This window comes from Dipodomys merriami, unplaced genomic scaffold (assembly GCF_024711535.1).
Source record: "Dipodomys merriami isolate MVZ:Mamm:240054 unplaced genomic scaffold, mDipMer1.0.p SCAF_6, whole genome shotgun sequence".
In the NCBI taxonomy this organism is placed as follows: Eukaryota; Metazoa; Chordata; class Mammalia; order Rodentia; family Heteromyidae; genus Dipodomys; species Dipodomys merriami.
The window spans coordinates 63,065,560-63,088,337 of NW_027206179.1; the positions used below are offsets into that span (position 1 = coordinate 63,065,560).

At 43.3% G+C, this 22,778-nt stretch overlaps 1 protein-coding gene across 1 annotated transcript in view; it reads right to left on the reverse strand.

Annotated features, from left to right (window-relative positions):
• The window catches only part of LOC138814320 (cilia- and flagella-associated protein 337-like), a 48,237-nt gene that overhangs the window by 15,090 nt on the left and 10,369 nt on the right, over positions 1–22,778 (reverse strand). The window contains exons 3-10 of the mRNA XM_070003316.1: positions 22,367–22,518; positions 17,533–17,635; positions 10,266–10,372; positions 10,104–10,183; positions 9,154–9,208; positions 8,432–8,477; positions 5,496–5,555; positions 1,947–2,112 (exon numbers count right to left, since the gene is read on the reverse strand). Coding sequence (XP_069859417.1) covers positions 1,947–2,112; positions 5,496–5,555; positions 8,432–8,477; positions 9,154–9,208; positions 10,104–10,183; positions 10,266–10,372; positions 17,533–17,635; positions 22,367–22,518 — 769 coding nt within the window. The remainder of the gene's footprint in view (positions 1–1,946; positions 2,113–5,495; positions 5,556–8,431; positions 8,478–9,153; positions 9,209–10,103; positions 10,184–10,265; positions 10,373–17,532; positions 17,636–22,366; positions 22,519–22,778) is intronic.

Sequence of the window (22,778 nt, forward strand, 5' to 3'; positions counted from 1 at the left end):
CTGCATTGTTGGTGGGAGTGTAAACTTGTTTAACCACTTTGGAAAGTATTGTGGAGGTTCCTCAAAAGACTCCACATAGAGCTCCCCTATGACCCAGCAATCCCACTTTTGGGCATTTACCCAAATGATTACAAACAATACCATAATAAAGCTACCAGCACAACTATGTTTATTGCAGCATTATTTATCATAGCTAAGATTTGGAACCAACCCAGATGTCCCTCAGTAGATGAATGGATCAAGAAAATGACGTATATATACATAATGGAATTCTGTGCCTCCATCAGAAAGAATGACATTGCCCCATTTGTTAGGAAATGGAAAGACTTGAAAAAAATTATATTAAGTGAAGTAAGCCAGGCCCAAAGAAACATAGGTCCCATGGTTTCCCTTATTTGTATTAACTAGTATATGTATGAGACAAGCAGAAAAGTTCCAATAAGATGAAGTTAGGTGAAATGAACCCCAAGATAAGGACACAAGTGGATTTTCTTTCTTGCTATTGTTTCTAACATATTTATAAGGTGATTGTTTTGTTGCTTTGTATGTTTCTCCCCCATGGTATAATCCTTGTTTTCACTGTATTTGCTATTGGTATAATTTGGAGGAGGAAAGGGGAAAAAACAAATTGTTTAAATAGGGATACAGGTAGACCCATTGCAACAATGAGATGTACAAAATGCTATGTTGAAAAATGAACTTTATACAACTTTGGCGGGGGTGGGGGTGGGAGGGGAGTGTAGTCGTGGAGATGGGAGGGCAGGGATGGTAGGGGAAAAACAAAGAAGGAGGCAACAATGCTTGATAAGAAATGTACTCAGCGGGGTGCTGGTGGCTCACGCCTGTAATCCTAGCTACTCAGGAGGCTGAGATCTGAGGATCACGGTTCAAAGCCAACCCCGGGCAGGAAAGACCGTGAGACTCCTATCTCCAATAAACCACCAGAAAACCGGTGCTGTAGCTCAAGTGGTAGAATGCTCGCCTTGAGCTGAAGAGCTGAGGGACAGCGCCCAGGTCCAGAGTTCAAGCCCCATGACCGACAAAAAAAAAAAAAAAAAGAAATGTACTCATTACCTTGCTCATGTAATTGTAACCCCTCTATATGGTATTTTCACAAAAAAAAACTTATTAAAAAGATTCTGTTTCTTGTAAGCTATCCCGTTCATGAAACTTTGTTATGAAGACTGAATAGATAAATTATGATAGTCATAGTAGGATAGGTGCTGGAGGTGGGTACAGAAAGTGATGTCTCATGTATTGACCCTGCCCGACTGTGAGTTCTGGGCTGTGCATTCAGGGAGCCACCGTAGACACAGCAGAGTCAGGCTTTGTCCTACACTGAACCTTGATCACAACTAGGACTGTCTAATTTGGGGGCATGTTCTGTGTGCTATGGCCTAAGACAGGTACTTCTTCACTTTGACCACATTTTATGCTGACCTTCCTAGGTAGGTATTATACTCTGATGTGTGTGTGTATGTGTGTGTGTGTGTGTGTGTGTGTGTGTGTGTGTGTGTGTGTGTGTGTGTATGTGTGTGTTGTGTGTGTTGGTATAGGATTGAACTTGGGGCCTAGACACTGACCCTTACCTATTTTTGCTCAATCCTGGAATTCTGCCACTCAACCACAGCCCCACTTCCATCTTTTTTTGTGGTTAACTGGAAATATGAGTCTCATGCATTTTTCTGCCTGAGCTGGCTTCAAAATACGATCCTTAGATCTCAGCCTGCTGAGTAGCTAGGATTACAGGCATGCACCATTGGCACCTGGCTGATTGAACTCTTTAGCTCCCTTCTGAAAGCTTTGTAAATCTCCATCTGATAAGGCAAAACCTGAAATGAGGCCCACCTTCCCCAAGTGCAAAGGTGCAGAATGTAGAACTTTGACTTGCCAGGCAGTCAGCAGAAGCTGGTGCAGAGAAGCTTTGGAGCCTGCCCTTTGCTTACCTTCTCCATGATCCAGGCCATCCACATGGCTAGGAGTGTCCAGCTTGCAGTATACGTGGCCTGAGATGACATTCCAAATGATAATCTCTCCATCATAACTGGAGGTGGCCAGAAGAAAAGGTGGGCATTGAGCCACACACAGGATGTCCTCCTTGTGCCCATGGTTCTGCAGAGGAGCGATGGGTGGACTTGAAAAGTACAATCAAGTCTCAAGTCATCCACATTTAACTGGGCTTCACTCGATCCAGAAGATAGAATGAACAGCTGCTGCCCTTCCCTGCAGTTGCCCATGAGTATGGAACCTCCATTCGGCTGACCAGTCTCTAGATCAGCCAGAAAGGCTGTATCTCTTTGAGTCAGCTCTGTTACCTCTGTAGGCTTCGCCTTTCCCAGGGAAGTGCCACTTTAGTGGCTTCCTTACCTCACCATGTGGCTGACAAGCAGGTTATTGGCAAGGTGCCCTTGTGGGGTCAGGGACAACAGAACTCAGTCCCTGGCAAGGTGGTTCAGTTTTCCCACAACCAGAGGCCTGTATGCTGAGGTAAGATGTTCCATGACTCAGACCCTCTGGGGATCCCATCTGTCACTCTCACTGTGGCTTACAAGTGCTGGTATGAATGGAAGCCATCTGTTTTCAAAATGAGGAGTTTGGGTTATGTATCATTAAGAAAGGTATAAGAACCCAACATGGGTTTGTAAAGATTGGCACTTCAGGGTCCAGAAAACTAGTAGTAGGGCTTGAACACAGGGCCTGGGTGCTGTCCTTTAGCTTTTCTGCTCAAGGCTGCTGCTCTACCACCACTTGAGCCACAGCCCCACTTCTGACTTTTTGCAAGTGAATTGGGGATAAGAGTTATCATAGACTTTCCTGCCTGGGCTAGCTTTGAACCATGATTCTCATATCTCAGCCTCCTGAATAGCTAGGATTACAGGTATGAGCTACTAGTACCCAGCTCCAGAAGTGTCTTACAGGGCAGTTACTCTGCAAAGGGAACTGGCTTTTCTTGATTATACAAAGATGTTCTGTCACCTTTGCCCGTGTGTATTTGCCACAGAAAGTCCCTTGAGGACCTGTCCATGATCACCTAAGATAACCCTTCTGTCGAAACACAGCTGATGTCTGTGAGACTGTTGGAAAAAGGCCATCTTTTCCCCATGATCCTGTTTTTCCAGATCCTATTCCCAATCTACCATCCAAAACTTGTGAGCACTTAGGTCTGAGATTCTTCCATGTCTACCACTTCACACAGTGAAGTCTTAACCCCATGGTGCTAGATAGTATTTGGAGATGGGGCATTTGGGAGGTTATTTTAGGTTGTGAGGATGGGGGCCTTATGTGGTGATTAATGTCCAACAAGAAGGGACATGTAGCTCACTCTCTCCCTTTCATGTCAGTCCACAGCAAGGAGGCATCCATCTGTGAATCAGGATAGGGGCCTTCACCCAAAGTCAACCATGCTGACAACCCAATCTCAGACGTTCACTTTCCAGAACTGTGAGAAATCTAATTTAATCTCTGTTGTTCAAAATGCTCAGTGTGTGGCATTTTGTTAGTGCAGACCAAGCAGGCCAAAATACTATTTTAGTATCCCTTTCAAACTCTGATTTAATTTTCCAACATTCTTATCCCTCCTAGGACCCATGCATCTGTTCCTCAAACTCTCCAGAGTACAGACAACACACTCCCAACCTTCCAGGCTTTGGCTCATGTTCTCTCCTCATCTAGATCATCATGCCCTTCCAGAAAAATCCTAGTCATCTTTTAAAATCCCCTGTGATGTCAACAAAGTTAGTGATGCCCACTTGTGTGCTTCTGCAGCAGTTGAGAATTCATTTACTCTTCTGCTACAGTGTATGATTCGCATTTCTTCAGTGGGTTATCTGCTCAGTGTTGTGAGACTTTGAGAAATCATACTTCATTCACATTTGCACTTCAGTGCCTGTCCACTAAGGGTGGCATGATGCAATGCACCATAAATGCCTGTGAATGAATTGAGGATTGAATGACTCTGCACCCTCTGACTCAGGCATGACTTCTCCTGTAGTGGTCGTGGCTTCTCTGGGATATTCTGTCTTTACATTTATTCTTTCATTCAGCATTCACTGAATGCAAACTCCACCAAGACAGGACTGTTCCTGTTTTTGCTCATCCCTGAAACAACTCACACTTGGTCCACAAGAGGCACTTAACAGATGCTGATCAGATGAAAATGAATTTGTATTGGGCAACTACTACAAGTCAAGTGCTGAGCTGGGTAGACCACAGTGAAAAGATAGCTAGGGGTTGTCAGCGAGGGCTGTCTTTACAGAATTTCTACTACAAGTTACTTATACCTATTCAATTTTATGTGTGTGTGTGTGTGTGTGTGTGTGTGTGTGTGTGTGTGTGTGTGTGTGTGTGTGTGTGTGTGTAGTAAAAAAGTAGATAGGATGTAGGAACACAGCTAGGCACAGTAGACTTGTTTATTTTTTTAATGCCAGTACTGGGGCTTGAACTCAGGATTTAGGCATTGTCCTTTAGCTTTTCCACTCAAGGTTTTTTTCCACTCACATTTCCACTTCTGGCTTTTTTGGTGATTAATTGGATAAGAGTTTCACAGACTTCTTCACTGGCTTAGAACAGAGACCTCAGACATCAACTTACTAGGTAGCTAAGATTACAGATCTCTGTCACCAGCACCTGGCCTGTTCCCACTTTCTTGACGCTTGTTTTATTGTCTTAGAACTTAGATAATGTGTTTGTGTGTGTGTGTGTGTGTGTGTGTGTGTGTGTGTGTGTGTGTGTGTGTGTGTGTGTGTGTGTGTTGATACTGAAGCTTGAACTCAAAATCTTGAACTCTCCCTTGGCTTTTTCTCTCTAGCCTGGTACTTTACCACTCAAGCTACACCTCCACTTCTGGCTTTTTGCTATAGAAGGTAAGGGTCTCACAGAATTTTCTGCTTGGGCTGGCTTCAACCTTGATCCTCAGATCTCAGCCTTCTGAGTAGCTAGGATTACAAGTGTGAGCCATGAGCACCAGCGGCATTCAGATAATTTGAGGAGGGCCAGTTAGTGCAGGAAAGTGGGAATCTTCTTGAGTTCTAGTCAGAAACAAGAAGTCTTCTGCATCTTGGCCTCCAATAAGCCACTGTATGGCAGAAAAATGTCACCCTCTAAGCTCTCTGGATGCCCACAGATGGTACAATGAACACAGGGTGAAACAGAAGCAGGAAGTAGATGCTTCCTTCCATAAAAAAGCTCACCTACCCCATCCTAAACTGCCCTTCCTGCATACTGGGACTCCTAGCTGGACTCAAAAGTGCTAGATGGACTCTGGCCCTCTGGCTACATGGGGTTGTCACTCTCCCCAGAGAGAAAGAAGTGGCCACTTAGGTCTCAGTAGGCCTGGCTCTACTTGGACCCCAATCACAAGTTGTGCAAGAATAGGGACTTGTAAGATGCTGACCTCATGCAAGTCAGGCCCAGGAAATGTAACAGGGCCTGGAGTAACAGAGGTCCTGATCATGTGCTGCTGTGTGGCTCAAGAGCTAGGCAGTACTAGGACTCACCAGGTCATCCTGCCAGGGAGGCTGCGGCTTCCAGAAGTGATGAAAGTCATGTGGGGCATCCTGTATCCACAGCCAAAGAAGAGACATTGTACATGCACTAAAATAAGCTGCCAACATACTCACAACTTCAGAGAGGAGGTGTTGGCACATTTCATAACCCTACCCCTCACCCCACCACTGATGCAGATTTTTGAAATGTCAAAGCAAATTCCCCTAGTGCCAGTGGGAATAAAAAGCAATCCACTCTTGACGTTTGGGTGATTGCGTTCCAGCAAATCATATGTCAACTGACAAGCTCGCCTCTGATGGGCTACAGAGCTTTGCCTTCCTAATAACACCAGAGCTGTTCCAAGTGCTAACACCAAAGCCATCGGCTCCGGAACCTGTAATTCCAAAGGACAAATTCAATGCCAAAATCTCCCAGGTAGTCATCTCTCAAATCATTCTGAGGATGCAAGGTTTGGCACATCCCTAAGAATAAAGAATTTGCAGCATTTAAAGGCTTTCGGGAATCCATGACTCCTCCTTCTCCTAAGTGAGGGTAAGACACGGCAGAGGGAGATTTAAGACTTAGTTCTAGGCAGCATTTTTCAACTTCCCTTCTCTTTTAATTCCTTTCCCCATCTCTAGGCCATAAAGAGGAATTTTCTCTGTAAGACTGCTTGTGGATGGCATTTAGCGTCCCGTTTCTATTTAGAGATAGATTAAAGATGGGGCAGGATGAAGGAGGAAGAACCCAAACGGCTGGATGATTGATAGACTGATTAACCTAAAGTGGGGGATGTGTGCATGTGCTAGACAGCTGGGAGACCCCAAAAGCTGGCGAGGAGAGACCACAGTCAGCCAATGTACCTGATGGGGGAAGGGGTGAAAGGCAGGCAGGAAAGCACACGTGTTCAGGACAAAATCTGACTTGGATCCCCAGGGATTTTCTATAGTGCCGACCTGTTGTTATTAGAGTTGTTGATTATAGCCGTTCTAACTGGGGTGAGGTGGAATCTCAATGTTGTTTTGATTTACATTTCTTTTATGGCCAGAGAAGTTGAGCATTTCTTTATGTGTCTATTGGCCATTCTTATTTCCTCTTCAGAGAAGTCTCTCTTTAAGTCTTTAGCTCACTTGTTGATGGGGTGGTTGTTTCTTTGAGGATTTGTTTTTGGAGGATTTAATTCTCTGAGTTCTAAGTATATTTTAGATATGAGTTCCTTGTCTGTTGTATGGCTAGTGAAGATCTCCCAGTCTGTGGGCTTTCTATTGATCTTACTAGCTATTTCCTTTGCCGTGCAGAAGCTCTGCAGTTTCATGTAATCCCATTTGTCCAACCTTTGATTTGCTATGCTTCTGGATCTTTATTAAGAACATTTTGGCCTGTGCCAAGGAGCCGTAGAGTTTCTCTTAGATGGGAGTGTAAACTTGTCCAACAACTCTGGAAATCAGCATGGAAGTTCCTCAAAAGACTACACATAGAGCTCCTTTATGACCCAGCAATCCCACTTCTGGGCCTTTACCCAAATGATCACAAACAAGGTCATACTAAAGCTACCAGCTATGTTTATAGCAGCATTATTTACCATAGCTAAGATATGGAACCAAATGAGATGCCCCTCAATAGATGAGTGGATTAAGAAAATGTGGTATATATATGAATTCTATGCTTCTATCAAAAGAACAACACTGCCGCATTTGTTAGGAAATGGAAAGACTTGGAAAAAAATTTTATTAAGTGAAGTAATTCCGTCCCAAAGAAATTTAGGTCTCATGGTTTCCCTTATTTCCAATAAGTAGAATACATATAGAATAATCTTATCAGATGAGCTGAAAAGCTCAAAAGCCATGTATGTGTCCATATAAGATGATGTTAAGTGAAATGAATCCCAAGATATGGACACAAGAGGTCTGTCTGTATTGTTATTGTTTTAAATGTACCATGTATTGTTAAATGTACCATGTATTTTTTTTTGTTGTTTCCTTTGTATGTTCTTCCCCCTAGGGTATATCCCCTGTTGTCACTGTACTTAATTTTGATACCCTGCATCTTGTATCATCATCTGGGGAGGGGAAGGGAATAACAAAATGCTGAAACAAAGACACAGGATGACCCATTGCAACAAGGATGCCCACAGGACAGTATATTGGAAGTGAACTTTACAACTTCAGGTGGGGTGATGGGGTGGATGGTGAGGCGTGTGGGAGGTGGGGGAGGGAAGGGATAATGGGACAACAACAAAGAAGGGAAGGGGTAACGATGATCAACAAATAATGTACTCATTGCCTTACTCATGGAACTGTAACCCCTCTGTAAAGCATCTTTACAATAAAATAAAGAAACCACAGGGGGGAAACAAAAAACAAAAATTCTAGTTAAAAAAAATAATGGAGAAATATCTTCAATGGAAACAAGAAAAGAGTGAATAAAGATGAATTAAGAGAGAAAATCCTGTGTATATCTCAGCTTGATCTGTGCCAGGTAGCAAAGGGATTCCATAATCTATTTGTGTGTGTGTGTGTGTGTGTGTGTGTGTGTGCGCGCGCGCACGCACGCACGCACACACACACAAGTACTGGGGCTTGAAATCAGGGACTTAGCCTTTTCACTCAAGGCTGGCACTCTATCACTTGAGCGACAGCTCCACTTCGGGCTTTTTACTGATTAATTGAAGTCTTGCAGATTTTTTTGTCTGTGCTGGCACTCTGTCTGTGCTGAGATCCTCAGATCTTAGCCTCCTGAGTAGCTAGGACTGTAAGCATGAGCCACAAATGCCTGGCCAAATCTTTTTCTAAAAGGGTGAGGGGGGGAGGGGAGGACTAGGAGACAAGGAAAGTGATATGAGGAGTGGGAGAGGAGAGAAAGAGGGAAAGGGACAAGGGGAGGGAGAAATAAAAAATCAACCCAGAGGAGGATTTTGAAGTACCATCATTTGGTACATTTCACTTACAAAGTACATATTTATTCTTCGGTCCCATCCAACCGCTATGACATACCTAGGACAATAACAGAATTGCACACTTAAGCTCTTCATCAGATTACTTTGTGTGTGGAATGAAAACTGTGACTTAATTTTGCCATGCCCAGGAAACAAATGAAGAAGGAATGAACAGAGCTTTTCTGTTTCTTACCCAGCACAACAGGAAATACTCTTTGGTCAATTAGGTCGGATGTTTTAACTGGTGCTTAAAGGATCAGGAAACAAGTCACAGGATATCCTATCACTTCTGAGATTCAGGGATGCTCCTGGACGGACAGCTGTCTGAGGATTTCCTGTTCCCAAGAACTTGTTAGAAGCCTGGGGGCGGGGCCTGGATAGAGACTGACCAAGAATGCTTCACCCTTTCTATGTTGAGAAGGGAGTTGATTGAATTTTTGTTCTTTGATGTATGGTGATTGGATTTGATTGCTCCTGTTTCTAATCTCTAGTTTCTTAATAAACTTTTTATACCTCTAAACGTTTGTCAAAATGCACAGAAAATTGTTCCAATAGCCTAGATGGCTAAATCATCTCCAGGAAGCAAACGGTCCTTGGGAATGCCTTGCCACATTTTCCTCTGGAAAATTCCCCTCAGTATTTTGGAATCTTGCTCCAGAATAAACATTGTATTTTTTTTAAAAGATTCCCCACTAAATGCAACTCTTCTCACATTCAACCTGAATATGACTCACTTCTTTTGGTTTATCTCCAGGTAGGTGCAATCACAGACTTCACTTTGTTTCTCATCTGGAAAGACAGTAATATTATCATCGTATATCAAACACTTGTCCTTGTTAACTTTCTCTCCGTTTTCCCTCTAGTATTGGACTTGAACTCAGAGCCTGGGCACAATCCCTTAGCATTTTTGCTTAAGGCTAGGGCTCTACCACTTGAGCCACAATGCCATTTCTGGCTTTTTGGTGGTTAATTGGAGGTAAGCGTCTCATGGACTTTCTTGTCCAGGCTGGCTTTGAACCGCAATTCCCAGATCTCAACTTCCTGAGAGGTACCAGCTTCCTTATTAAGTCTTGATCAGTGTATATAGATTGTTCTAATCTCACTGATGATGATGAAGACTTGCACACTTGGTGGTTTTCAGACCACATGTTTCAAGTCATTAAAGTGCTTTAGATTTGGCTACTTCCCTCATCGTCCATAATACTGATTTGGCCCTTGCTCAGCTCCAAGAGGAGGCTGAGTTTCTCCTGACAAGACCCAGCAGCATGTGCACTCACTGAGTTAGAATCACTATGTGAATGTAGGAGGTCAGAGCAGAGTTGGGGCTCACAGGCTCATGGCTTTAGCTTCACGACTCTGATCTGCCTTGTAACCTTTACTTTATTTCCCACCAGTATCAGAAGAATGCCCGCATCTTATCTGCCCGGTAGAAGTTATACTGACGGGAATCAGAGACTTATTATTATTATTTCACCAAAAACAGACTCGTGAGTTCAGTGAACAGCTCTGGGAAAAATTATGATGGTCTTATTAAGCCCAGGCTTGCCTCTAATTCGAAATCCTCCTGTCTCAGCCTCCTTAGTGCTGGAATTAAGGTGCATAGCTCCATGCCTGGTTCAAATGCTAACTCTTACATCAATATTTTATGAGGTCCATCTAGCAGGAATATCCCATGATCACTTGCCATGTCTCAAGGTGTGCAGGCAATGTCCATTGTTATAGCTCCAGATTTTCAGACAGCCATCTCTGCCCCCGGTTACAAGCCTAGGAAACAGCGTGTGGCCTTAGGATGAAATGGCAGCAGCCACCTTGTTAATGATCGAAACACTGGAGAGAAAGTGCATACCTTCTTCCGCTGGAGTCAAAGGTCAGACAAGTAATTCCAGCATTGTCATGATCTCCAATAAATTCAGATAAGTGTCTTCCTGTGTCCAAATCCCACACTTTCACTACCTGCAGGAAAAAAAAGGAAAACATGTAACCTGAAGATGCTGGCTACCAAACAAAAGGGAATTAGTGTTTAAAGATCTGTGTCAAACATACTAAAGATAGATTGGATGCTTATCTTGGGGTTCATTTCACCTAACATCAACTTATCTGACCTTTTCTGCTTATCTAAGATATATACTAGTTATTGCAAATAAGGGAAACCATGGGACCTAAGTATTCAAATGTTTTTTTCTTTCTTGCGATTGTTTCTAACATATTTATAAGATGATTTTTTTGTTGCTTTGTATGTACCTCCCCCACGGTATAACCTCTGCTTTCACTGTATTTGATGTTGGTATAATTTGTGGAGGGGAAGGGCAAAAACAAGCCGGTTAAATAGGGATACAGGTGGACCCATTGCAACAATGAGATGTACAAGTTGTTATGTGGAAAAACAAACCTTACAACTTTGGCCAGGGGCAGGAGGTAAAGGGGTGGGAGTGGGGGGGGTGGGGGTGGGAGATGGGAAGGGATGGGAAGGGGAAACAAAGGAGGAGGCAACAATGCTTGATAAGAAATGTACTCAATACCTTGCCCATGTAATTGTAACCGCTCTGTATGGTATTTTCACAATAAAAAATAAAGAGTGCTGGAGGAATATCAATACCAAATTTCAAATTAACTACAAAGCCATAGTAATCAAAACAGCTTGGTACTGGCACAAGAACAGACCCCAGGACCAATAGAATAGAATTGAAAACCCAGAAATGAACCTAAAGATCTATAGCCATCTAGTCTTTGATAAGGCAGCTGAAAAAATAGAATGGAAGAAAGACAGCTTCTTCAGTAAATGGTGCTGGCAAAATTGGTTAACTACTTGTAGAAAATTAAAGCTAGATCCTTATATATCACCCTGCACCAGAAGCAACTCCAAATGGATCAAAGACCTCGGAGTCAAAGCAGACACTCTGAAAACATTACAGGATGGAATAGGAGAAGCCCTAGGTCTCCTTGGCATAGGCCAAAATTTTCTTAATAGAGACCCAGAAACACAAGAAATCAAAGAAAGGTTGGACAAATGGGATTGCATGAAATTGCAGAGCTTCTGCCTGGCAAAGGACATAGCTAGTAAGATCAATAGAAAGCTCACGGAGAAGATCTTCACTAGCCATACAACAGACAAGGGGTTCATATCTAAAATATACCTGGAACTTAAAAAAATTAAATCCCCCAACAAAAAACCTTCAAAGAAGCAACTGCCCAATAAATAAGTGGGCTAAAGACTTAAAGAGAAACTTCTCTGAAGAGGAAAGAAGGATGGCCAATAGACGCATGAAGAAATGCTCAACCTCTCTAGCCATAAAAGAAATTCAAATCAAAACAACACTGAGATACCACTTCACCCCAGTTAGAATGGCTATAATCAAGAACTCTAATAACAACAGATGCTGGAGGGGATGTGGACAGAAGGGAACCTTACTACATTGTTGGTGGGAGTGTAAACTTGTTCAACCACTTTGAAAAGAGTATGGAGGTTCCTCAAAAGACACCACATAGAGCTCCCCTATGACCCAGTAATCCTACTTTTGGGCATTTACCCAAATGATCACAAACAAGACCACACTAAAACTACCAGCACAACTATGTTTACTGCAGCATTATTTACCATAGCTAAGATATGGAACCAACCCAGATGCCCCTCAGTAGATGAATGGATCAAGAAAATGTGGTATATATACATGATGGAATTCTATGCCTCCATCAGAAAGAATGATATTGCCCCATTTGTTAGGAAATGGAAAGGCTTGGAAAAAATTATATTAAGTGAAGTAAGCCAGGCCCAAAGAAACACAGGTCCCATGGTTTCTCTAATTTGCAATAACTAGTATATGTATGAGTCAACCAGAAAAGGTCAGATAATTGATGTTAGGGGAATGAACCCTGATAAGTATTCAAATGTTTTTTTTCCTTCCATGCAATTGTTTCTAACATATTTACAAGATGATTTCTATGTTGCTTTGTACGTCCCTCCCCCATGATATAACCCCTGCTTTCACTGTATTTGATGTTGGTATAATTTGTGAAGGGGAATGGAAAAAACAAATCGTTTAATTAGGGATACAGGTAGACCCATTGCAACAATGAGATGTACAAGTCGTTATGTCAAAAAATGAACTTTACAACTTTGGTGGGAAGGGGGAGGAGAGAGTATGGGAAAGGATAGGAAGGGGAAACAAAGAGGAGGCAGCAATGCTTGATAAGAAATGCACTCATTATCTTGCCCATGTAATTGTAACTCCTCTGTACAGTATTCTCACAATAAAAAAAATAAAATAAAGATAGATTGGTGCTTCTGGTACACACTAGCAAACTATTGGCTAGGGCTGAAACAAGGTACCACAACCATGTGGCTTCAGCGATAGAGATGTACTGTAGCATAGTCTCTAGGCAGAAGTTCAAGGTCAGGGTGCTGGCAGGGTAGTTTCTTCTGAAGCCCTTTCATCCCCACCCCCTACCTTGCAGGTTGCAACCTTCTCCCAGAGTCCTAAGTGGCTTTTTCTCTTAAAAGACATATCTCCAGTTGGGCACCAGTGGCTCAGATCTGTAATCCTAGCTATTCAGGAAGCTGAGATCTGGCGATTGTGATTCAAAGCCAGTGCCTTGCAGAAAAGTCCATGAAATGCCTCTCTTAAATTAACCAGCAAGAAGATGGAAGTGTGGGTGTGGCTCAAGTGGCAGAGTGCCAGACTTTAGCAAAAAAGAGTGAAACTCTGAGTTTACACCCTAGTACAAGTACACACAAGAGTAAAATTAAAAATTTGATACTAGATTTTAAAATCTTTTCACTAATATCTACAGTTTAAGTTCTCCTGATAGTCATCTGTTATTCTTATAAAACCAAGTTTCATCACTATATATATGTAAGTTTAAATATGTAATATGCTATAAACATTCAATTGATGAATAATATGTTGTGCAGTTTTCAGGCTTCTGCATTCATGACCAAGTAGGCAGTGTGGTTTTGTGGTATGCATCAGTTTGTGTTTCATGAAGATGTTTGGCTATACTCTCTCTACCACAATTATCAAGTGTGCAATGGGATTTAGATCAAGATGGTGACATCACGATTCTACAGAGATTTAACCCAGCAGCAAATCTGCAAGGCAGCACATACTGAGATCACTAATTTAATTCACTCAATGTTGGAGAATCTATTCCCAGCATGTGCCTACTACCATAATAGCTGTGAGAGTATTTATATCTCAACTCAATATCTACTTGCCACCTACTGCCAGAGGAGAGATGCAGAGGGAAAGCAGAGCTATGGAAGGAGGCAGATGATGTTACCATGGAATTAACCCAGGGCTAATGGGTCCTTTCTTATGGCCTGAAAGTTAGGACATTTATTTTTTGTTTATTTATTGTGTCTGTACTGGGACTTGAACTCAGGGCCTGGGTGCTTTTCCTTAGCTTGTTTGCTCAAGGTTAATGTTCTATCACTTGAGCTCCATTTCAGATTTTTTTGGTGGTTAATTAGAGATAAGAATTTCACGGACTTTCCTGCCCAGGCTGGCTTTGAACTCCAATCATCAGATCTCCTGATTAGTTAGGATTATGAGTTTGTTTTTGTTTTTATTTTTTGGTTAGTCATGGAGCCTGGACTTGGCCTGGGTGCTGTCCCTCAGCTCTTCAACTCAAGGTTAGCACTCTACCACTTGAGCCACAGTGCCATTTCAGGCTTTTTCTGTGGATGTGGTACTGATGAATCGAGCCCAGGGCCTCATGCATGTGAGGCAAGCACTCTACCACTGTGCCACCTTCCCAGCCCCACAAGTTTAAGTCACCAGTGTTCAGCAACTGCTGTTAGTTTTTAATGGCCAGGCATGCATATTGTATTATTTGCAGTTGTGGTCCCTTTCCAGAGCCAAGGCTCCTAAAATGCTGTGATGGCATCTGAGCTGTCCCTATTGCTTTCTCTACAATATCCGTCCCTACAAGGTAGTTAGTGTGTGTGAGTGTGTGTGTGTGTGTGTGTGTGTGTGTGTGTGTGTGCGCGCGCGCGTGCGCTCCAATACTGGGGCTTGCACTTGGGACCTGGGTGCTGTCCCTTAGCTATTTTGCTCAAAGCTAGCACTCTACCACTTAAGCCATGCCTCCAGTTCTAGCTTTCGGGTAGTTAATTGGAGATAGATTTCCCTGCCTGCGCTGGCTTTGAATTTTAGACCTCATTCTCTTGAGTAGCTTGGGTTATAGGCAAGAGCCATAAAGGCCCAACAAGACTGTTAATTTTTTTCCCTTTAAAATTTATTTTTTAATATTTTTATTAACTTACATTAGTTATACAAAGGGTTGTTTCCTTGTGGCATTTCCATAAAGGCTTACCATGTCTTCCAAACAAATTCACCTTCTTTATCCCTCTCCCCTGCCCCATTTCCCCTTCTTCCATCCCTTTTATTCTCCTGCCCCCTCTCACCCACTCAGCAGAGCCTTTTGAACTTTCTTTTTTGTGTGTTAGGAAACCTCAAATTGTACCAGAGCTGAATACAATTATTAAACAATTATAGACTACTATTTCGGAAGGGAAGGGGAACAACAGAGTGGTGAGACAAAGGGTAAGAGGGGAGCCAGAGCAACAGTGATATTCACAAGACACTATGTTGAAAATCATCTGCACAATTTATGGGGAGGGAGTAGGAGAAAAATGAGGGGAGGGGTAACAAGTTTGACAAGAAATGTACTTCTTACCTTACTTATGTAACTGTAACCCCTCTGTACATCACCTTGACAATAAAAAAAAGCAGTTTAAAATAAGAGTTTATAGCTCGAAGCTGATCTAGCTTCTTAGTCTTTTTGAAGATGTTGCAAGAATGTTTCTTAGAGGAGCTAATATTTGTGTTCTGTGAAGAAGAAAGAAGGAAGGAGGGAGGTAAAGAGAAAAGAAGAGAGGACACACAAATGCCTTGCTTCCTATACCTGATGCCTTCGTTGAAGGTGAGCCTCACTCAGGTGAGAGATTGTGTACATAGCAATGTGGTTTCTGAACACAGGGGCTTGGGAAGAAAAGTTTCATAGAAGATGGATGTAGAAGGATCCTCAGGTGTATACAGGAGAAAAGGAGACAGGAAAGCTTCTGGGTGGGGATAGGAACAGTTTGAACAGAGCTAGGGGCAGCGATGGGCAGGAAGGTGGCCAGCTACATGGAGGCAGGGAAGCAGGGCAGATAAGCATTCCCTCTCAGCAGGAGCCTCAGCTATGCAGGAATGTGCCCTACGTGGAGCTGTACTGGAACTGAATCATTGTTTGAAAACAAACTTCTTGCCCAGGTAATCCATTTTATAATACTTAATAAAATCATACTGATCATTAATCTCTTTGGCAGAAAGCTGTTCAACAGAGTCTCACTGGCATGAGGCTGTAATGAGTATGAGGAACCCAATATAGAGGTGTGGAGTAAGTAAGGGTTGTATCCAAGACCACTACCCTAAAGTATGATAGTCCTGGCTTAGGAAGGAAGCAGGAAAGGTGAGGCCATGTACTCTGGGCGTTCACCTGGAATGGTACCCAGGCCAGTGATTCAGAAAGTGATTAGTCATGTGCTGCATGAGGGCATTTCAGTCAACATGCATGCACTGCTGAAATATTCCTGTTTCCTCCTGGTGTCCAAGCAATGCCAATGTCCTGGTCTTATTACACTACTCATATGTTTGTGGTGACACTGCCAATCATAGATAAAAGTCTGGCAAGGGGGCTGGGAAGGTGGCTCAGTGGTAGAGTGCTTGCCTTGCATGAATGAGGCCCTGGGTTCGATTCCTCAACACCATATAAGCAAAAAGAAAAAAAGCTGGAAGTGGCGCTGTGGCTCAAGTGGTAGAGTGCTAGTCTTGAGCTGAAGAGCTGAGGGACAGCACCCAGGCCCAGAGTTCAGACCCACGACCGGACCTAAAAAAAAAAGTCTGCAATACCATCACATATGATGAATGATACCCAATAATGATAATAAATGATGAGGTAACTTGATTTACTATACCATATTGTTGTCTTGACTTAGGATGTATATTCCGATAGATGATAGATAGATAGATAGATAGATAGACAGATAGATAGATACCTGTCAAACAGAATATTGTGTTGATAGAAGCCTCAATATCTGATGTTTGCCATGTCTCTTAATTTCCATTGTTTTCTCTTGTGCTTGTTTTAATCTCCTGTTGCTCTGTTGATCATAACCCTAGGAGCAATAGGCTTTCACACACACACACACACCCACACACACACACTCACACACACACAAAGGCTATACCACCCAGGTCTGTGAAGTGCACTTTATTACATTTGCACAACCACAAAATAATCCAATCACCTATTTCTTGAAACATATGCCACCATTAAATGCTGCTTGACTACTAGATTGCGGAACTGGAAGACCTCCTCAGTGTGGTTAGGGTATAGCCTCTCCTTATCATGGAGTGGAAGATGAGTCACAAGATGGGCCAGGTTTCCTTGTTCAAGAGGAACTGGTTATATCCTCCACCTTGATGGGCTGACACTATGTGACTGGTTAAGGGTGCAGGTAAGATGATCCTCACAAATCTGTGTCCTGAGATGCAGCCATGGAAGTCTCTGCCCCTCCAACATGGATTAGAGTGACAATATATTAAGAGAAAGTAATTGCTTTACACCAGACAGGGGAGTCTCAATGAAATAATACTGCTGGGATGGATGGATCATCTAAATGGCTCATTCTACAAGCCATTAGAGGAACTCTTCCATCTGACTCATTTTAAGAATACCCAAACATGGGCTGGGATGTAGCTCAGTGGCAAAGCGCTTGCCTAGCAAGTGCAACGTCCTGAGTTCGATCCCCAGTACCAAAAAAGAAAAGACAAAAAAAAAAAAGAATACCCAAACACTACCTGATCATTAAGAGAGGAAAATTGAATTTCTCTCTCTCTCTTTTTTTTTTTTTTGTCGGTAGTGGGTCTTGAACTCTGGGCTTGGGCACGGTCCCTAAGCTCTTCAGCTCAAGGCATGTGCTCTACTGCTTGAGCCACAGCACCACTTCCATTATTTATTTCTTGGTGCAAAATGTAACCAGAATGTATAACTGGGCTCTAAGGAAGGGCAGAGGTGTCAGGCCCACTCTTGCACACACCACATTGCTGATACTAAGTGTCAATACTTACTGATGCTTCTGAGCAGCTGACCACATGCCTGAAGGTTGGGTTATATCCACAGCATACCACAGGCTCTTGGTGAGAAAGCACCAGCTGGGGCTCTGGGGCAGACCTTCTTTGTGAAAGACAGAGAGACGGTGACAGCTGAGGGGACTGCATGACACAGTGTAATACTTGGTTGTTTTGAAGATTAAAAGAGAAAACGTACAATCTCATTAGCACAGAGCATCATATGTGTAATTGATGTGTGATAAGACAATGTCATAGCTCCTGAAAAAGAAGACAGTATATATCTCTCCTCTCTCTCTCTCTCTTTCTCCTTGTCCCATCTCTTTTTTCCCCCTAGGGGGAGAAGCAGGACTGGAACTTAACTCAGGGTCTCCTACTCTTGCCTGGCTTTTACACACAAGCCTGGTGCCTCACCACAGGTTGAGCCACAGCTTGGCTTCTAGCTTTTTATTGGTTAATTGGAGATACTAGATTAGTAGACTTTCCTGCTCCAGTTGACTTCCAACATTGATTCTTAGGTCTCAGCCTCCTGATTGGCTAAGATTGCAGGTATGAGTGACCAGCACTGTTTTGAGACAACATCTTGCCATGTACCTGAAGCTGGTCTCAAATCCATGATCATTTTGGCTCACCTCCCAAGCTCTGAAATTGTAGCCAGGGACTACCATGCCTGGTTACAGATGTCCTGTTTAGAGTAGGAGTATGGTTTTGAGATTACACAATAGATCTTCACTACTAATTTAGACCTTCCCCTAAACAAATACAAACAGATAAGTCTTCAGTGAATCCTCATGCCCAAAGGCAGCACTTCTTACTCAGAGCAGACAAGTCAGGCAAAGGCTGATGAGTGATGCATGCTAAGGTGAAATGGCACACTTGAGCAAGCATGGCCTTGCCCTATGAGCCACCCCCAGCCTACGGCTAGGACACAGAGCAGACAGCAACCTATCCCTTTGGATGAATTTCCTCATCTGCAAAATAGATGGTCCTGTGAGGAGTGATGGGAATGTAACTGTCTTCAGGGGCCTGGCATGCGCTAGACTCTCAGTACTGAATGTGAATTCTGCCCCCACTGCTAATCCACGGTGCTTTCTTCATTGCCCTCTGCAGCATAGCCCCAGATTCAGGCCCTGTACAACTGCCGAGCCCCCCACAAATCTGAAGCATCAGGCATGGTGCCAGGAGTCTTTTTCAAGGGCAAAGACAGTCTGGTATTAAGGATCGGGCTTGGGGAAGTAAAGGTGGGATCTGGCCCAGGTGGGAGGAGGAGGAAGGGCCAGATGGGAATCCAAGGGCCATAAAAGGAAGTGCTGGCTAGAGCAGCCACCCTAGGTTCCCTTCCCCAGCCTTGAGATAAGAGAGTGGAGTTTCAGTTAGACAGATGCAGATTAGGTAACTCCATCTAGGTCCTAGAGATCCTGAGTGACAGCAGAGACAGGGTGGGCTGGGGTGGGGAGAGGAGACGTGATCCAATATCTAATTGTTAGCATTAGAGATTGAAGCCGTGTTTGCTGTGAAGTGGAATCTAGTCACTCTACTGCAAAAGAAATCAATCAAGCAGGCTGTTTGTTCTGCATAACGCTATCATGTAGAACAAACAGTAGTTTGATTGACGGAAGCTTCTGTTTTCAGCTACCCACTTTGGCATTTTGAATGAAGAGCCTGCAATTGTTTCCCAGCCTGGTGGCAATAATCACTTGGCAGTTGCTCTGCCCAGGCCCTCCTAACCCAGGCAAGCATGTTCCATGGCCTCAGTGAGCAGGTCAGGAAGTCACAGGCTCTAGCCACTTCTGGATAGCTCCAAGGGGATTGATATCTCTGAAATAGGATTGCTAACTCTTCCTTTCTCATTTTTTCTTTCTTTCTTTCTTTTCTTTCTTTCTTTCTTTCTTTCTTTCTTTCTTTCTTTCTTTCTTTCTTTCTTTCTTTCCTTCCTTCCTTCCTTCCTTCCTTCCTTCCTTCCTTCCTTCCTTCCTTCCTTCCTTCCTTTCTTTTTTTCCTGGTACTATGACTTGAATTCAGTTTCTCACTCTTGTTTGACTTCTTTGCTCAATGTAAGCACTCTGCATGCTACCTCTTGGAGCTATACCTCTCCTTTTGGTTTTTTGCTGGTTAATTGGAATCTTGGGGATATTCCTGCCTGGACTAGCTGTGAACCTCAATCTTCAGATCTTAGCCTCCTGAAAGCTAGTGTTTCAGGTGTAGTACTAGCACCCATCTGTGAAGTCAATTCTTGACATGCCATCAGGTCCCTGACTGATTTTTGCATTTCAGATTCCTCTTGTGCCTCTGTTTACCAATGAAGAGAAACCATTTATGATTCTGTGGGTCATGGCTTTGGGTTCAGAAAATCCAGTCACCATTACTGCAGAGATAAAAGAACCTGAAATGTGCAAATGACTATAGTCACTCTATAAGCTTTCCTGTGTCCTTGTCTTGAATTCCTGATACCGACTTTTGAGTTCACAGAAAAGTAGCCACCAGGCAGGGGAAATGGGTGAATAAGAGGAAATGACACCTATACTGTAGGCCAGCTGCAATGATGTGCTTTTTCGAAGGTAGAAAAGGCTTGAGGTTGTCAAAGCACAGGGCAAGTGACTGATCCGGGTAAGAGAGAGTTGCTCTGTGACAGAGCCAGAGAGACTTTTCCCAGGGCCACTCAGGGTGGTTTATTTGTATATCTCTGGAGAAGGGAGACCAGGCAGCTGCTTCTTATTGTCTGATTGGTTTTTCAATTGGTGTGGTTTTATTTTTAACATACATCTAGAAATACTTTTTTAGCTTTTGAATTGGTGTGCATTTTGTAATATAAAAGGGTTTCATTGTGATATTTCTATACATGCAAATAGTATACTTTGAACATATTCACCCCGTCACCATGTTAGCAGTCTAATTTATTTATTTGATTATTTCTGGGCTGGTCCAGTTTTTCGGTAGTTAAATTGGAGATAGCAGTCTCACAGACTTTCTTGCCCAGGCTGGTTTTGAATTGTGATCCTCAAATTTCAGCCTTCTGAGTACCAAGGATTAGAATTGTGAGCTATTGGCACATGACTGTCTGATTTATTTATTTATTCATTTATTTATTTATTTATTTATTTATTTATTTATTTATTTATTTATTTATTTATTTATTACCAGGGAGGCGGGTACTTGAACTCAGGGCCTTCAGTTTGTTCATGTGACTGGCACTCTACTTCCAGCCTTGTTTTATGCTGGTTGTTTGAAGATGGAGTTTTGAGGGACTTTTTTTTCCCTCAGGCTGGCCTCTATCCGCAATCCTCTGAATCTCAGCTCCTGAGAGTGGGATTACAGGTGTGAGCCACCAGCACCTACCCCTGATTGTGTTTGAAATGCAAGGTTTCCTCTCTCATTTGACATCTCTGAAAGTTTTGGTTTTAGCAGGATGGCTGAAACCAAAGAGTAGAACTGGTCCCTAATCTGTGCCTGCCTTGTGTGCCCTAGGACAATTTGTTCCCTACGTAAGGCACCTGCTTCTCATCTGCAAGGCTCTGGGAAATGAAGAGATGACTTGCATGTGCATGGGGGAAGAACTTAAAACTCTCTGTGAGACCAGAGAGCCTCAGCCCAAGTACCCAGAGCTGACAGAGATGGTCAAGGCTGGGGGTCTCTTTGAGTTCAAGGGCAAGAAGGTGGGTGCCCATTTTCCTTGCAGATGGGGCAATAGTGACATGGCCTGGTGAAGGAGCACCGAAGGGCTCCTGGATACTGAGGCTCTGGGAAAGAGAAGCCCACTTGAAGTCTCATCACCTGGGCATGTGCTGCCCCAGAATAGCTCTCATGCTTTATGGACAAGAGTCTGAAACATGAGGCACAAGGAAAGCAACAGCACTGCTTGGACTCTTATTATTCTGGTGACACCTTGGGCACGATTATCAGCCTCTATATGTAGTAAAGTTTGGGACAACTTCTTACACAAAGGGCTGGCAGATGGGATAGGTGGTGTAAGAAGTGCAGTTCACAGACTTCAGTATAACATGGGTCACTCCAGGGGTGCGAGGTAGCTAATGGAAAATGATCACTGGGCACTGGTGGTGGTGGCTCATGCCTGTAATCCTCGTTACTCAGGAGGCTGAGATCTGAACATTGCAGTTCAAAACCATTTGGGGCAGAAAAGTCCATGAGACTCAGTTAACCACCAAAAAGCAGGAAGTAGAGGTGTGATTCAAATGGTAGAGCCCTAGCCTTGAATGAAAAAGCTTAGGGACAGTGCCCAGGTCCTATGTTCATGCTCCAGTACTAGCACCCCCCTAAAATATTAAAGAGACCTCTGCAATATAGTAGCTGAAATATGGTAGATTCAGGGAGAAAGGCAAAGTCAACGTTTAGCCAAATAAAATATCAGGAAGCAAGTACTCAAAAGGAGGAGGGTGGGGTAGAGGTAGATAAATGAAGAAAAGAAGGGGAGGCCAGAATGCAGTCAAGAATCCAATGTATAGCCTACAAAATAAAGAAGAGTAAGGGAAAGGGTGGGTAGAGGAGGGGTGGGTGAGAATGTTGAAAGGGGTGACATTGATCAAGAAATACATTCATAAACTGTCTTGTTAAATGGCAACTCCTTTGTAAAACTACTTAAAGATAATGACAGAGAGAGAGAGAGAGAGAGAGAGAGAGAGAGAGAGAGAGAGAGAGAGAGAGAGAGAGAGAGAGAGAGAGAGAGAGAGAGAGAGAGAGAGAGAGAGAGAGGAGCACAAGCTAGATCCTCAGGGCCTGTAGTTTCTGCAAAAGTCCAAATAGCAGAACATAGTGTATAGAGGTTGATCATGGTTGTCTGGGCCTAGCATTGGAGCTCAAAGTACCAACAGTTTCATACCTCAGTCTCAGCTGCAGGAGTGCTACAGAATCAGTGGCCACACACAGGGCTTGGGGGCCAGGGAGATAAAGGCAGGTTGCAAACTCCCCCTTAATACCACTGGCTTTGGAGGAGGCTGTGAACAAGCAGCTGTGGGTCTCCAGATCCCAAATCTGCAGAGAAAACAGGGGAGTATAACTGCAGATCATAAACAACCTGTGTGCTACTTCGCTAGCTATTGTCTGTTTGGCTTGATCAAGCTTAAACATAGCCTCACACTGGCCCACTAGGAGACAAAGGATTGAAAAAGGGTTGCTTCTCCTTTGTTGTTGTGAAGGACAAGAATGGGAAGAGTTGTATTTGGCCATGCTGGGGGGTATGCCTTTGACTACACACTTCTCCCAGCTTTTTTTCCCCAGAAGGAAATAACCAG